The sequence below is a fragment of the Choloepus didactylus genome, chromosome 4 (assembly GCF_015220235.1).
Source record: "Choloepus didactylus isolate mChoDid1 chromosome 4, mChoDid1.pri, whole genome shotgun sequence".
In the NCBI taxonomy this organism is placed as follows: Eukaryota; Metazoa; Chordata; class Mammalia; order Pilosa; family Megalonychidae; genus Choloepus; species Choloepus didactylus.
Window position 1 is genome coordinate 141,111,579 of NC_051310.1, and position 16,295 is coordinate 141,127,873.

The following is a 16,295-nucleotide window of genomic DNA, read 5'->3' on the forward strand; positions in this document are numbered from 1 at the left end:
CTTGGCATGTACATGTGATCCTGGGATTTCCCCCATTTACACAGTTCCAAGTGTCCCTTCTTCTCTAGGTAACAATTTCCTCACAGTCTGGGTCCTGCGCTGTCTGCCCTACAGCCAGTAATCCCTTGCCCCAGGCAGCATGACTTGACTGCTCTCCTGCAGCATTTTGTAAGAGGGTTACATGAGCCGCCTTCTACATACAGAGCAAGTTCTGGGACAGTAAAGTCCCAAGACAGATTGGGCCATACATACATGCTCCCTCAGTATGTGCATGGGGGTTACTCTGCTCCCTCCAGAACGGGGACCAGGGACCCACACTCGGAGCAGGGGCCGGTTCAGCATAGAGCATGCAAGGGCAGGAGCAGGGGGTCATGCAGCCAGGGTGTCTCAAGATCGTATTGCTTTTAAGGAGACTTTTTCTTGATTCAGCGCTAGCCTTGTACCTACAGTCCTTTAACTGTTTTCTGGAGCTTTGAGAAAAATATTTCTGCCATTTCTTGCTGGTTGTAAAAGCCTCTGTGAGGGTAGGGATCCCTGAAGTGTCTCACTCTGCCATACTGAACTGAAGTCACCACTTCTTTTCTCTTTGAGACAGACTTTAAGGTCAAATCCTCTGACACTTTGTGGGTTTTCTAATTTTCATGATAACAATTATAGGTCCTGCTATGGATTAAAAAAAAAAAAAAGCTATAGAACCATAGAAAAAGTGACTTAAATGCTTCCCAGAAGTAGATGAGGAAAGAAGGAATATTTCACGTACACCATAGGCAGTCAGTCCTGGCCCCAGGACTTCAAAAGTATGGGCCCCCACCTCATGATTAGTTATGATGTCACAAGGAAGCTGTATCTTTATTTTTAAAGGCAATTTTATTGAGATATATTTATATACCATACAATCATCCAAGGTGTACAACCAATTTTCACAGTATCATCATATAGTTGTGCATTCATCACCACAATCAATTTTTCAATGTTTTCATTACTCCAAAAAAATAAAAAATAAAAATAAAAATAAAAAAGAATACACAAAACATCCGATTCCCCCCATCTCCTCCATTGTTCATTTACTTTTTTGTCCCTGTTTTTCCACTCATCTGTCCATACACTAGATAAAGGGAGTGTGAGCCACAAGGTTTCACAATCACACAGTCACACTGTTTAAGCTATATAGTTATACAATCATCTTCAAAAAGAAAGGCTACTGGGTTGCAGTTCAACAGTTTCAGGTATTTCCTTCTAGCTATTCTAATACACTAAAAACTAAAAAGGGATATCTATATAATGCACAAGAATAACCTCCAGAATGACCTCTTGACTCCATTTGAAATTGCTCAGCCACTGAAACTTCCCCCTTTTGGTCCACAAAGCTTTCTCAATCCTGTGATACCAGGTCCAGGCTCATCCCCAGGAGTCATGTCCACATTGCCAGGGAGACTTACACCCGTGGGAGTCATGTCCCCCATAGGGGGGAGGGCAGCGAGTCCACCTGCCAAGTTGACTTAGAGAGATAAGCCACATCTGAGCAACAAAAGAGGTTCTCTGGGTATGCTGGTTTGGATATATTATGTCCCCCACAAAAGCCATGTTCTTTTATACAATCTTGTGGGATATTTGGATTAGGTTGTTTCCATGGATTTGTGACTTACCCAGATATAGGCGAGACATTTTGATTAGACATTTCCATGGAAGATCACTGGAGTCCTTTTAGAGGAACAGGAGCTGACAAAGAGATGCTTGGGGGTGCAGACAGAAGGATGTTTGGAAATGCTAAACTAAGAGATGAAGCCCAGAGTTTGCCCCAGAGAAGCTAAGATAGGACCCCCAGATTCTTAGAGAGAAATGCCGTGGGAAAAAGAAGCAAGGATGCACAGGAACTGAGAGAGAGGAGCCCAGAGACATTTTGGAGAAAGTCATTTTGAAACACAACCTGGGAGCAAGGGACCAGCAGATGCCAGCAACGTGCCTTCCCAGCTGCCAGAGGTGTTCCAGAAGCCATTGGCCTTTCTTCAGTGAAGGTATCCTCTTGTTGATGCCTTAGTTTGGATACTTGTATGGCCTTAGAACTGTTAATTTGTAAATTAATAAATCCCCTTTATAAAAGCCTATCCATTTTTGTTATTTTGTATAATGGCAGCTTGAGCAAACCAGAACACTGGGGGTGACTCTTAGGCACAATTATAAGTAGGCTTAGCCTCTCCTTTGCAGTAACAGGCTTCATAAGGGCAAGCCCCAAGATTGAGGGCTCAGCCTACTAAATTGGTAGCCTGCAATGAGGAAGCTGTATCTTGAGAAATTCAAAAGGACTTGAGCCAATTTCATTGATACGCTCCAGACCTTACAATGCAGGAAAGTGACTTTGGAAAACACAAGGAATCATAAACTTGATACCTCCAGAAAGTATTAGGTAATTGCTATTTAATCCTATATCTGAGAAGCCTTTGACATCAAACCACTCTTACATGAGACCTTAACTCAGTCATTCTTCAAAAAAACAAAGAGAGAGAGGGAGGTAAACTAGAGAAAGAAATGTGAAGAGTTGTCAGTAAATACCAGAGCCCAGCATTTCTCACACTTGAGTAACGTCTACCTTTTAAAGGAAAAGAAAAATTCCCAGATCCCTAGTGTCCACTTGTGACTCAACTAAGTACAAACATAAACCTAAGATATGTATGCTAATACTTATTATAAAAACCAAAACAAATTTACAAACAAAATTACAACTAAAAACAATTCAAATTAGCATCATTAATGTTATGTGACAAATGATACTGTTTTTGCTGCAACTGAATTCCTGCCCACATGACTCAGTGCTGACTGCTAGGGGGCAGGTTCTTTTGAGTTCAGCACATTTCGATTTACCAAGTACTCAAGTTCCGCATCTCTTTGTGTGTGTGTGTGTCATTACCATTTGCATATTAGGTCTTTCTCTGTTCTCTAATCAGAATGGGACAGTTTGGGTGGAGCTGCTTGGCACTGCCTCTGTTGTAAATGCAAATTCAGAAGCTGAAATGGCATGGCAGGACTTGATTATAAGGTAGTCGTCAGACCATCAGGAATATTATATAAAAATTTGTTTAGATTACCATCAAACTGAAAATTCAAAATTAAGAGGATGAGAGAATCCCCAAAATACTTCTTTGTATCCTGGTTTAGCAAAAACTTCCATAGCCTAAACTTGGGACACAAGCTTTATTGTGCCATGAGCCTCTTTGTCAGTCTGATGAACCCGATGGACACCTTCTCAGAATAATGTTTTTTTTTTTTTTGATAGTGCTATTTATTTATTTATTTATTTTTTTTAATCATCATTTTATTGAGATATATTCACATACCACGCAGTCATACAAAACAAATTGTACTTTCGATTGTTTACAGTACCATTACATAGTTGTACATTCATCACCTAAATCAATCCCTGACACCTTTATTAGCACACACACAAAAATAACAAGAAAAATAATTAGAGTGAAAAAGAGCAATTGAAGTAAAAAAGAACACTGGGTACCTTTGTCTGTCTGTTTCCCTCCCCTACTTTTCTACACATCCATCCCTAAACTAGACAAAGTGGTGTTTGGTTCTTATGGCTTTCCCAATCCCATTGTCACCCCTCATAAGCTACATTTTTATACAACTGTCTTCGAGATTCATGGGTTCTGGGTTGTAGTTTGATAGTTTCAGGTATCCACCACCAGCTACCCCAATTCTTTAGAACCTAAAAAGGGTTGTCTAAAGTGTGCATAAGAGTGCCCACCAGAGTGACCTCTCGGCTCCTTTTGGAATCTCTCTGCCACTGAAGCTTATTTCATTTCCTTTCACATCCCCCTTTTGGTCAAGAAGATGTTCTCCGTCCCACGGTGCCAGGTCTACATTCCTCCCTGGGAGTCATATTCCACGTTGCCAGGGAGATTCACTTCCCTGGGTGTCTGATCCCACGTAGGGGGGAGGGCAGTGATTTCACCTTTCAAGATGGCTTAGCCAGAGAGAGAGGGCCACATCTGAGCAACAAAGAGGCATTCAGGAGGAGACTCTTAGGCACAAATATAGGGAGGCCTAGCCTCTCCTTTGCAGCAACCGTCTTCCCAAGGGTAAAACTTATGGTAGAGGGCTCAACCCATCAAACCACCAGTCCCCTATGTCTGTGGTCATGTTAGCAACCATGGAGGTGGGGTAGGCGAATACCCCTGCATTCTCCACAGGCTCCTCAAGGGGGCACTACATCTTTTTTTTTTTTTTTTTTTTTTTTTTAACTTTCCCTTCTTTTTTCAAATCACCTGTATGAAAAAAAAAGTTAAAAAGAAAACAAACATACAATAAAAGAGCCTTTCAAAGAGACCATAGCAAGGGAGTAAGAAAAAGACAACTAACCTAAGATAACTGCTTAACTTCCAACATGTTCCTACTTTACCCCAAGAAAGTTACATAATATAGCAACATTTCAGTGAACTTGTTCCTACTACAACCATCAGAAATTAACAGACCATAGTCATTTCTGGGCATCCCCAGAACGTTAAATAGCCTATCTGTTCTTCCTGGATTATTGTTCCCCCTTCCTTAATTGCTCTCTACTGCTAGTTCCCCTACATTCTACATTATAAACCATTTGTTTTACATTTTTCAAAGTTCACATTAGTGGTAGCATATAATATTTCTCTTTTGTGCCTGGCTTATTTCGCTCAGCATTATGTCTTCAAGGTTCATCCATGTTGTCATATGTTTCACCAGATCATTCCTTCTTACTGCCGCGTAGTATTCCATCGTGTGTATATACCACATTTTATTTATCCACTCATCTGTTGAAGGACATTTGGGTTGTTTCCATCTCTTGGCAATTGTGAATAATGCTGCTATGAACATTGGCGTGCAGATATCTGTTCGTGTCACTGCTTTCCGATCTTCCGGGTATATACCGAGGAGTGCAATCGCTGGATCGAATGGTAGCTCTATATCTAGTTTTCTAAGGAACTGCCAGACTGACTTCCAGAGTGGCTGAACCATTATACAGTCCCACCAACAATGAATAAGAGTTCCAATTTCTCCACATCCCCTCCAGCATTTGTAGTTTCCTGTTTGTTTAATGGCAGCCATTCTAACCGGTGTTAGATGGTATCTCATTGTGGTCTTAATTTGCATCTCTCTAATAGCTAGTGAAGCTGAACATTTTTTCATGTGTTTCTTGGTCATTTGTATTTCCTCTTCAGAGAACTGTCTTTTCATATCTTTTGCCCATTTTATAATTGGGCTGTCTGTACTATTGTCATTGAGTTGTAGGATTTCTTTGTATATGCAAGATATCAGTCTTTTGTCAGATACATGGTTTCCAAAAATTTTTTCCCATTGAGTTGGCTGCCTCTTTACCTTTTTGAGAAATTCCTTTGAGGTGCAGAAACTTCTAAGCTTGAGGAGTTCCCATTTATCTATTTTCTCTTTTGTTGCTTGTGCTTTGGGTGTAAAGTCTAGGAAGTGGCCTCCTAATACAAGGTCTTGAAGATGTTTTCCTACATTATCTTCTAGGAGTTTTATGGTACTTTCTTTTATATTGAGATCTTTGGTCCATTTTGAGTTAATTTTTGTGTAGGGGGTGAGGTAGGGGTCCTCTTTCATTCTTTTGGATATGGATATCCAACTCTCCCAGCCCCATTTGTTGAAAAGACCATTATGGCTCAGTTCGGTGACTTTGGGGGCCTTATCAAAGATCAGTCGGCCATAGATCTGAGGGTCTATCTCTGAATTCTCAATTCGATTCCATTGATCTGTATGTCTATCTTTGTGCCAGTACCATGCTGTTTTGGCAACTGTGGCTTTATAATAAGCTTCAGAATAATGTTTTGCATAAAAAATATATATATAGGAAACCAAATTATATTGAACTTTAGTATTCAAAATATTTTTTTAAAAAAACAAAAATGTGATATTGCAAACGTGCTTCTTTATTAACACATAAAAGAGCTAGCATCAGCTCTAATAACTACCATAATTTCTATGTAGTGAAGAGTATAATTGATATTTTTGTGATATCTTCAGCAACTGCAAAGTGATATAAAAATATCTATTTCCACAGGTGAAAAATTCGCAGATTTTACTAGTATTTCATAAATCTCAGAAAAGGTTAGTGAAAATGAATATGCAACTTTTTCCTAAGTTTACCAATCCCCTGAATTCTATCCACAGAACCTCCCCGCCCTCCCAAGTGGTCCCAAGGACACCAGGTAAGAACCGTTGGCCTAAACCTTACCCAAATAAAATGATTAAAGTTAGGCACACTTATTCAAGATTAATTGTAGGCTTGGATAATAGAGCTACTTCTCTCTCCTTGTACAGAGGTGCATGATCAGGACTCAAATTCTCAGCAGATCTCTGAACCGCTGTGGCACCACCTCCTCTCATGATGAAGTTCTTACCTGGATCTTTGCCTTTTACTCTTTTCTCTTCAAAGATTCCTTTGCAGACTCCTGCTCTTCTCTGCCCTTAGCTCTTGGCCACCCCTCCCTGGGAGGGGACACAGGTTCCTTATTGGCACTTGTATGGCTCCCAAGTGGGGAGGAAAGACCCTAACTAGAGACCTCAGCTCATGGGGGGAGGGGAGGCTCACTCCCCATAGTGCAAGGACCCTCCTTGGTTGTTAGGCATCTGGTCATAAGGAAGCAGGGCCAAGAGACCCCCAGAGCAAGAAAGAACCAGCCAGTCATGTGGCTGCCCCCTCCAACCACCCTCCGGCTGGGAAGGGCTGAAATGTCCCAGGGTTGCTAAGCAACGGGAGAGAATTCAGCAATGACGGTACCCAGAGGATTGTCACACCCTTGGTAGTGTGTGGTGTGTGGTGTGTGTGATGTGACACATCACTTCCCCTAGGGGTCTGGAAGGGAGCAGAAAAGGTCCAATTTCTCCAGCAGCTTAAGGGAGCTCATGGGGGTTCCAGCATGGCTGACTGTGGGTGCTCACTGCATACATAGGGTGTTGGAGGTGCCCCCTCCTCTTTCTTCCAACATCGGCCCATCAAAATCTGCTCTCTGTGCTTTCTGTTCATGATCAAGGTGCTAAAAGGGGCTGATAAGTGAGTTGTCATAAGAAGAACCCAACTGATAAGACTTCACAGCTTTCCTTGGTACTAAGCACAGACTTGAGCAGACCACCCCATGCCGCCCTCAGCAGGGTGAGGGACTCCCATCCTTGCATCCAGTCCCGGGTCAGCCTAGGGTAGGGCTATGTGGCAGCCTCTCGGAGCCTCACTCTCCATTTCTCTAAAACGGAATGGAAAAATCCATCAGAGCATCATTATGAGGATTAAATGTGCATGTCACCCTGAATCTGATTGTGAGGAAACCATCAGATGATCCAAGCTGACGAACATCCTGCCAAACTACTGATTTGGGTGCTTCAAAATGCCAGTGGCATGAAAGATAAAACAAAAACCAAAACAAAAAAGATGAGCGGCTGCTTTAGATTAAAGGAGACTCAGAAGGCCTGATGACTAAATGTAGTGCTGATCTGCCACTGGATCCTGATTTTTAAAAAAAGCAGCCATAAAGGATATTATTGGGACAGTCGGGGGAATTTGAATATGGACTGTACCTGGCACTCATACTAATTTGAAGTGTCTTAGGGTTGATTATGGTCTCGGGTTGCACAGCAGAAGGCTCTTTACCTGAGGAGACACGGTTGATGCTTCGGCAGTGAGGCATCACACTGTCTGTAACCTCCTCTCGAGTGGTTTAGCAAAAAAATAAAAATTTAGCCGGTGAATCTTGGTCTGTGGGTGTTCATTTGTCTGTTTTTTTTTTTTACAACTCTTTCTGTAGGTTGGAAAATTTTCAACGTAAAAAAGTAGGAGAAAAAGAGTACAAAAATCTCCTGGCACAAGGCCTGGCACAAAGACGCAGTCTTTAAAGGAGGTCTCCTTTTATGATTATTTGTGCTGTTGCATCAGGTGGAGATGATTTCTCAAACCAAGCCAATGGTGCTGCAGAAGAGCAGAATGGCAGGCTTCTGGCAGGGGATAGTGGCAGGACTTGGGATGCTGGAGCTGCGCTGGAGCCTCCCCGACTCCACCTGGCCTCTGGAGGGGTGGATGATGGTGCTCCCTGACAGCCGGTGGCTCCTCCTGGCATGGACACAAATGGAAGCTCCTCACACTGTGGGAGGGGTGTCTGCGTCCTGCCAGCTTTGGCTTCAGTCACAGCCTGCCCTTCAGACTTCTCCACCTGGAAGTTCAGATTCTATAGATGGGGACGGCACTTTTAACCCCAGGCCTGGTGGAGGGAGACCTGGAGAGCAGACGGTACCTTTGTGGGAAGGAGAGAGTGGTGCCTGTCCTCTGGGTGTCCCATCATCCTCTGGGTGCCCCAGCCTGTGCCCAGCTGCAGACAGCAGCCCTGATTAATCCCTTCCAGATAATATCAGCTTCCATTTTTTCAGTGGCCCTTTCTGTGCCTTATTTTGAAGCCTCACATCAATTCTTCAGGATAGATGGCGTTTCACCCATTTCAGTTGTGGGGATAAGATTCAGAGAGGTTTGGGGTCTTGTCCACTGTTGCCCCAGCTAGTAAGTGCCTGAGCAAGAGAGCAACAGTCTGAACCCAGGTCTTCTGACTGCATGGCTCTCCCCCCACCCCCCACTGCTGCTCTTTCTATTCTTCCATTTGTGTGGAGTTTTACACTGGTCAAAAGCCCTGTCCTCATGTGGTCAGCAAGCCCACTAAGGTGGTGAAGGTGACAGGGGAAGACACTGAGACCCAGAGGAGGGACCTGCTTAAGATCTCCAGAGGCTTGTGGCAGAGCCTGTCCCTGAACTCAGGAATCTGCTCACCCTGTGTCCTTCATACCTCACAGGACTACTGGAAGCAGAGACAGATACCTTTCTCTAGGAAACCCAGATGAGTTGGGAACAAATAAACACAGCCCTTTTTATCTCTGCTTTAGGGAAGCCATTGAATTGTTAGAAGTCTCTCCTTTTGAGGAATTCCCATGGTTACTTCTCAGCTCCCAGGATCCTGTCTTGGCTCCACCTTTCATGACATCTATTTCTCACCTGTCTATGTTCCTGCAAGCCCAGGTGGCACCTCTTCCCTCCTATTTGTCTCAGCAAGCGGGGACTCAGCCACCTCCTCTGTCTAGGACCCTATCCCTACTATTGCTTCTTTAGTGGAAGCTCTCTCCTTCCAGTTGTCTCCTCCTTTAAGGAGGCAAGACACTAACTGCCAGATGTCCATTGTGATTCCTAATTTCCCTTCCTGCAGAAATTCCTTTCTCCATTCCCCATCTACCCATCCATCCAACTACTGATTCATTCATCTAGTCATCTGTCCTTACACACACACACACACACACACACACACACACAGCTATCCATCTCTCTATGTATTCATCCATTCAACCATCTGGCTTCCACTAATTCAACCTTTGTTGGACACCTACAATGTATGAAATACAAAGAGGAGCAAGGCTCAGCCCTTGTGTTTGGGAAGCTCGTAATCTATAGTGAGGGGTGGGGTAGGGTGGGCTGGGAGGAGGGGGACAGACATATCATGCCATGGACTGAAAGCTCTCCTGGAAGTAGGTACTAAGGATCATGGGGCTTCAGCAGAGGGAAGGGCTAGCGAGTCAGCAGCTAAGAAAGGCCTGTGGGAGGGCCAAGTAGCTGAGCTGTGACTCTAAGTCCCCTTCCTTCTCTGTTCCTCTTCTGTGGCCATTGCTCCTCCCATTCCATCCCTATTCATTTTTTTTTTTTCCAGTGGATGCCTGGGCTAAGGGTGGACAAAAATCAAAGGTCCCTCCTCAAAAGTTATACAGGGGCTGGCTTTTCTCTACTGGCTTTCCTACCTTAGTTAGGCTAGCTCTCTCCCTTTCATCTGTCAGAACTCTCTTTTTATTATTGGACACTTGCACCTCGGCCGCAGGAGCCCCCCTCGTTCCAGAGGACTGGCCTGCCTCTGTGTCCAGCAGCTTCTGCGGAGGAGGTTCATCACAGCGTCTCATCCCCAATGTGGGGAGGAAGATATTCCTGCGCTGCCCGAGGTCAGCTGACGCCCCAGGCAGGCTTCCAGGCTTAGCCAGAAAACCCTCCCCAGCCCCGCCCAGCCAAACCCCACTGTTCTTGGCTCTGCCTCAACGCCTTTCTCCAGGCATCCTGCAGGCCCTTCGCGGCAGCACGTTCAGAGTCCAGCCTGATCTCCTGCTCCCCTGGACACCTCTGGCCACAGTGCTAAGGCTCTTGGGACTCTGCTCTCCCTGAGGATCTGGTGGGGCTCCCCAGGGCAGCTCAAGCTCTTCATATTCCTGGGCTGAGAACAGAAAAATTCTCAAGTGGATGCTTGATGGTCTCCTGTCCCCCTAGGCTGTAGGGAGGTTGATAACCTGGTTTTCTCCGTTCTGTAAACTGGCAGGGAGGTGATGGCCCAGCAGGTCTGGAGATACTGCCAGCCCAGTGGCAGGGGTGACACCACAGACCCCTCCTTCCCAAGTTCCTGAAACCCCTCACCTCTTTCTGCTCCCTCAAAGCCCCACCCCAAGGCTGAGGCTGGCACAGCTTTGCTGATGGGTGGTTGAAGGAATGACCTAGCCTGACTTGGTTCTCCTCTTCTCCGCACACTCTGGATGGATCTGTGATTCTCTTTGTCTCTGTGGGGACCCTTCTGTGGCAGCCAGAACCAGGCAGTAACGAACTGAAGAGCTCAATGTGTGTGTGGGGGGGTGCTACAGGAGACCTGGCATTCACATGCACGTGAGCCCCTGGAATGTTGCTTTGGGGGAACTTCTCTTTCCCCCAGGCTGCCCCTGGAGTTTAAGTCCAGCTGGATGACCACGTTGGGAGGAAGCCTGGACATATCCCTTGGGATGTCCAGGACTCCACTGTCTAGACTCAACTTCTGGGCAAATCTGGTCTCCCCACCCCAGATAAAAGAATGTGAGCCTATGAGAGAGGGATGCTGAAGGTGACCACTATTAATATCTACCAATTAATGACCAAGACACAAGCCAAAGAAAATTGGAACTTGCAGTGAGTTGGGTAAAGTGCATAGAAAATACCCAGGATAGTACAGCATGGGCATTTGGGCATGTTGATGGCACATGCATCCCAGTGTCCAAATGACAGGTGGGGACAGTGGACCTGCCATAAGGCAGGGGATGGCCATGGGGAAGGGTTTAGTACAGAATCCCTCAGACTGCTAGAGACTCTTGCTAAGCCAACAGCTGTTTTCTGGTTGCTCAAAAGGTCATTATGTCAACAGAACCCCGAGGGACCAATGCCCATAACTCAGAGTGGTGAAGTGTGGTGGCCACGGAGGTGCACCATTCAGATCTCCCTTTACAAGAACCTTCTCTGAGAAGTGCAATTGGCTGACAGCCCCCCGGGCTGTTATACTCTGGATCTGCCTCAATGTTTACACTCCCCCGCTTGCTCTTGGCCAATGACTGAGTATGGCAGGGGCACTAAAGCTGAACTCAAATTTCTGCCCAATGGAAGACTCTTCTAACAGGCAATCTTTGCCTGGGATTTCCCATTGGCCTGGCTGAGACTTTCTTAGAGCTGCATAGAAATCCAAGATTCCTCCTACCCAATTCTTCCTTTCACAGGTGTTATACCTGCACTAGAATCTGAAGGCTCTCCCTGCCTGCCCCTGCTTCCTCCCCCTTTATCCTTCTCAGGCAATTCCCCACAGTAAGTCTCTTGCACATCCAGTTCTGTCTTGGCCTTTGCTTGTCAGGAGACCTGAACTGACAGGGTCTAGTACATTCACGGTTGGGGTCTAGCACTACTGGAAAGTTGATTCTCTAGATGGGCAAACCTGGAGAATTTTTTAAAATCTGGAGAGGCCTGTGGACAGAATTACCTGTGGAGTGCTGGGAAGGAAGGCTGGAGGAGGGTGCAAAAATCAGAAACAGTGAACGCAGTGCTCATTCTGCAGGGAGCAAATGTTAAACAGAGCCGGGTTTTAATCCCAAACCTACCATCTCTTGGGCAAGTGGCTTAAGCTTAATTTCCTCATCTGTAAAATGGGAGTGATTATGTTTACCTTGCTGGTTGCTGTAAGAATGAATAGGGACAATGCATGTAACATTATCACAGTGCCTGGCACAGACTACACTCAATTTAGGGTACCTATTATTAATTATTAGCATTTTCCTTTAGAAAGAGAAAGAAGACCGTCTTCCTGCTTGGAAGGAAGGCTGTGGCTGGCTCTGTAAGAAAGGCATTGGATCTACTCTGGGAGAGGTCCTGGGGCCGGGTGACAGGCCCCTGGGAAAGGTAAGGGGTCCGTGTTCACCCAGGGTGGGTGGGTCAGGGGTCTGGAAGGCTCCATCCAGGGGCAGTTGGGTCTCCTGCACTGGCTTGGACATAGTGTCCCTGTACCCCCAGGCCTCGGACGGATTAGGTGCTCAACTGGCATCGCAAAGAACATTCACTCATTCAGCCAGGTACTGAGCTGGGCCTCTTTGCTCATTGTGTCTTCATGAATCTTCACAGTAATCTACATAAGGTAGGTGTTATTAGTCCCAGGATGGAGAGGAGGAAGCTCAAGCTTGGCTCAGAGAATTGGTCAGACAGCTGGTAAGGGGTAGAACTCAGATTTGATCAGTCTGGGTGACTCCAAGTGCAGTGCACTCTGTGCTACAGCAAGATGCACACCTTGGGCGTGTCTGGCTATCTGTGTGCCTACTGTGTGCAGGCCCTCGGCCCAGGTGCTGGGAATGTCGAACTAGACTGACACGGTCCCAACTCAAGAACTCAGGGTCTCAGTGGGGGAGACTGACAAGCAACAGAGAATGATAAGTGCCCTCTGAAGTGAAGTCCCCAGAGTCAAGGGGATCCTGAAGAGGGGCATCTGTTCCAGACCGGGCTAGGGGATCAGAGGAGGCCTCCTGGAGGCAAGTAGTGCCTGGTGAGTAGTGGCAGAGAACCACGAGTCCCCAGAGAAGCCTCCTGTGCCTCCATTTGGGGAATGGCGTTAGTCTTCCTCTCCAAAGTCAGGCCAATAACAAGGAGGCCCTCCACACCTCCCTCCCTCCCTCGATCCCCTGGATCCTACCTCCTCACCCCTGAAGTACAGCAGCTCCCACTGGGGTGTATAAAATAGAACTGCCAGGGAAGAGCAAACTCTGGCTTTGCATCTCTCCCTTGGGGTCTGCAGGCCCAGCCTTCTGTTCTCCATCCCCTGGGAGAGCAGGGGGAGAAGAGGCCCATTGAGGCCTGTCCTCTACTACCTCCCACATCGCCCACGCCTTCCTCTGGAAGGGCCTAGGTCAGCAAGAGCCCGCCCCTCTCGCTCAACCTTCTGGTCTTCCTTCCTTGTAACTCTCAGTGCCAAGAACAACCTCCCCTTGCTCAACCTCACAGACATCCCCTTTCTCCCCTTTCATTCAAAGACATGGAGGGCCTCCTCACTCAAGAAGTATTCCTGCCTAGAAGGAAGAGAAGTCACTGTCTCACATCCACCCTCTTCTTCAAGGAAGTCATCATTGTAGGTGTGCTCTGGACCTGGGGCTGTTCCTAATAGGCCTGCTCTTTGGTGGCATCCCAGAAGCTACTGGAAGCCCCCAAGTGCTCCATGGTGTGATAATGGCCCACTGGGCCAGCCCAAGCAAGTTACTCTTTGCCTTAGGTTCTCTACCTGCAAGCTACCTCTCCCCACCTGTGGAAACAGACATCTGGGAGACTGGCTGGACCCACAGGAGCTCAGAGGGGAGAATCACAGAGATGCTGGCTTTGTATACAAAACAACTTTATTAAAAATTCAGATTGAAGGAAAACAAAGCCCTCATAGGGTTCTACCAAAAAGTACAAAATTTAAATAAATGCATCAGCAAAGTGGCTGCGAGGTACCCCAGTCACAGTCACAACCTCCAAGTCTTGGTGGGGGTAGAGGGGTGGTTAGGGAGGAGGCTCCCAGAACCCTGGGAAGAGGCTGGGCACAGAGGTCTTTGGATGTCTGAAGGGCTGGGTCCTGGAGCTACCAGGCAAGGGCCCTGCCTCAGTTCTCCTTTCCTTGGAAAAAACAGAAATAACTTGGCAAGAGTAGGAAATTTTGGGTCTGCAGCAGAAAGGCACAAAAGGCGTTTTTAAGGCACTACTGCTTACCCCAGCCCGAACACAAGTGGGGTGGATAAATGTGCTCCTGATTGGTGCCACCTCTGGGTTTGGCCACAGGTTAAATTAAGGTCATCCAGGTGGACTGCACAAGTCCTGAGCCAGTCTTCAGATCAGATGGATTGCTTCCCTGGTAAACTGGTGTCTGGCCCTGCCAGGGCAAGCAGGATCTCACAAGACCCCCAGAGATATCCCCAATGGGGAGCACCAGCCTTCTTGTCCAATCCTGTAGTCTGAGCCTCTGTGGATACCACATCCACTCTGGGCAAGGAGCTTCTGGAGTCAGTCCCCGCCATCTGGGCATCTGGAGAAGCCCCCAAGTCCCAGAACTAGAGTGTCTCTGAACAGCAGGCAGAAGCACAAGAAGCTGGCATTGTTCAAGCCAGTCCCCAACAGCTGCTGGCCCCATACCCATGGTCACTGGTGACAGGCCTCCCTGGTGACATTAGGCAGTGGGTAGGCAAAGAGGGAGAAGTCCAGGATGTACTTGGGCAGCACATCCTGCAGCAGGGCCCGTGGGGTACTGCACAGGTGGTAGTGCAGGCTCTCAGGGCTGGCCGGACGGTACCAGGCCTGGCGGGCAGGGAATCGGACATGCGCTGGTGCCCGCACCCACTCCAGCACCTGGTTGGCGTCGGCCTCCAGCCTCTCATAGGAGCCCACAAAGTCGTAGCGCACCGCACAAGGCTGACACAGGTGGTACACCGGCATCCAGTGCTCGTTCATGCGCTCGGGGTCCTCTTCCACCAAGTAACGCAGGAACTCGGGGAAGGTGACATCGTCCCCTGCAGGGCTGGGCCCAGCTCCAGCCCTGTACCGCCTCACAATCTCGGCCCCATAGCGTTGCTGGTACTCTCGGATCTCACCAAACTTGTTGCGGTAAGCAGAGAGGAGGCGTTCCAAGGGGTCCCGCACAAACAGGAACTTGAAGTAGTGCTGAAGGCGGTAGCGGATCTCCTCGGGCCGCAGGTCTGCCAGGAACACCAGGTCACTGCGGTGGTCCATCTTGAGGCGGATGTCTACGCTGTCCAGGACGCCCGCCAGCACCTTCAGCACCCGCTTCCAGTTAGAGCAGGCCACCTTGGGGACGTAGCAGTAGAGGAAGCGGTAGCGGTCACTCACGAGGATGTGGCGCAGCAGGGTGCGCCGCTGCCCCACCGGCAGGTCCCAGGGGTCCCGGGGCATGCCCGGCTGTCCGCACACGGCCCGCAAGGTCCGGTTCCGGACGTCCTGCCGCACTTGCAAGTCCGAGTCCCCGGCGTCCAGGGACAGTCCCCTAGGCCCGGGGGCCGAGCCGTGCCAGGCCGCGCCCTCGCGGCTGGGAGGGTGCAGGGGAGGGGGCTTCATCTCGGCCAGGATGCCCCGCTCGATCATGAGCAGCAGCCCGCTGGAGGCCACAATCACCGCGAACATCAGCATGGACGGCAGCAGCAGGGGCGGCCCTCCCGGCCCAGCCCGGGCCCTGCCCAGAGGAGCACGCCTAAGTGCCCGGCCCAGGGGCTCGGCGCCATTTGGGGCCACCAGCGGGGTCAGGGGGCGGGGGAACATGGTGTTCCCGGAGTGGGGGCCTGCGCGGGCCCGCCGGATCCGCGGACTGTCTGGGAGGCGGGCTCGTGCTGGGGGCGGGAGCCGAGGGTTCGGGTCCGCACAGCCCGGAGAGGCCCGGGGTGGGGGGGGCTGGGGGGCGGCCCCGGCGCGCGCTGGGGTGGCCGGCTCCCGGGCTGCGGTGCCGGAGCGGGCGGCGGGCGGGTGCGGTGAGGGACCAAGGCCGGATGTCCCGCCCGGCCACTCTCCGCCCCTGGCCCAGCCGTGACACAGGCGCAGGGGCGGGCCCAGGCCGGGGGCGGGGAGAGGGGCGGGCGCCCCCGCGGGGAGCGCGCTGCGGAGGGCGCGTGCAGACCCCCACCCAGGAGAGGGCGCCGGATCCAGGGCCGCCCGGTGCACCCAGACTTCGGGGACAAAAGCCACAGAGAGCCCAAAGGCGGAGGAGACCCAGGTCGCGGCTCCCTCTTCCCGCACGTGTCCTCAGGGAACTGGACGGAAAGGACCTGTACCCATCACCCGGCCACACACTCAGGCCTAGCGGAGCCCTTCTTCCAAAAGCGGGTCTGAAACCAGGAGGACCACGATTCCAAACGCGGGGAACCAGTCTTTCTAGCTGGATGCACAGGCCCCAGTGTGTGCCCCCTTCCCCTCCCCCACAGTCCTGCCA

General features: G+C 49.1%; 1 protein-coding gene across 1 annotated transcript; it reads right to left on the reverse strand.

Annotated features, from left to right (window-relative positions):
- Positions 1-13,701: 13,701 nt before the first annotated feature.
- CHST14 (carbohydrate sulfotransferase 14) lies at positions 13,702-16,204 on the reverse strand. The gene has a single exon (XM_037835427.1). It carries the CDS (start codon positions 15,629-15,631, stop codon positions 14,501-14,503), a length of 1,131 nt encoding a protein of 376 aa, XP_037691355.1. The 5' UTR covers positions 15,632-16,204; the 3' UTR covers positions 13,702-14,500.
- Positions 16,205-16,295: the final 91 nt, after the last annotated feature.

Bases quoted from the DNA above. Each gene is read 5' to 3' on its own strand.
- CHST14 (XM_037835427.1), bottom strand. From the start codon at position 15,631: ATGTTCCCCCGCCCCCTGACCCCGCTGGTGGCCCCAAATGGCGCCGAG.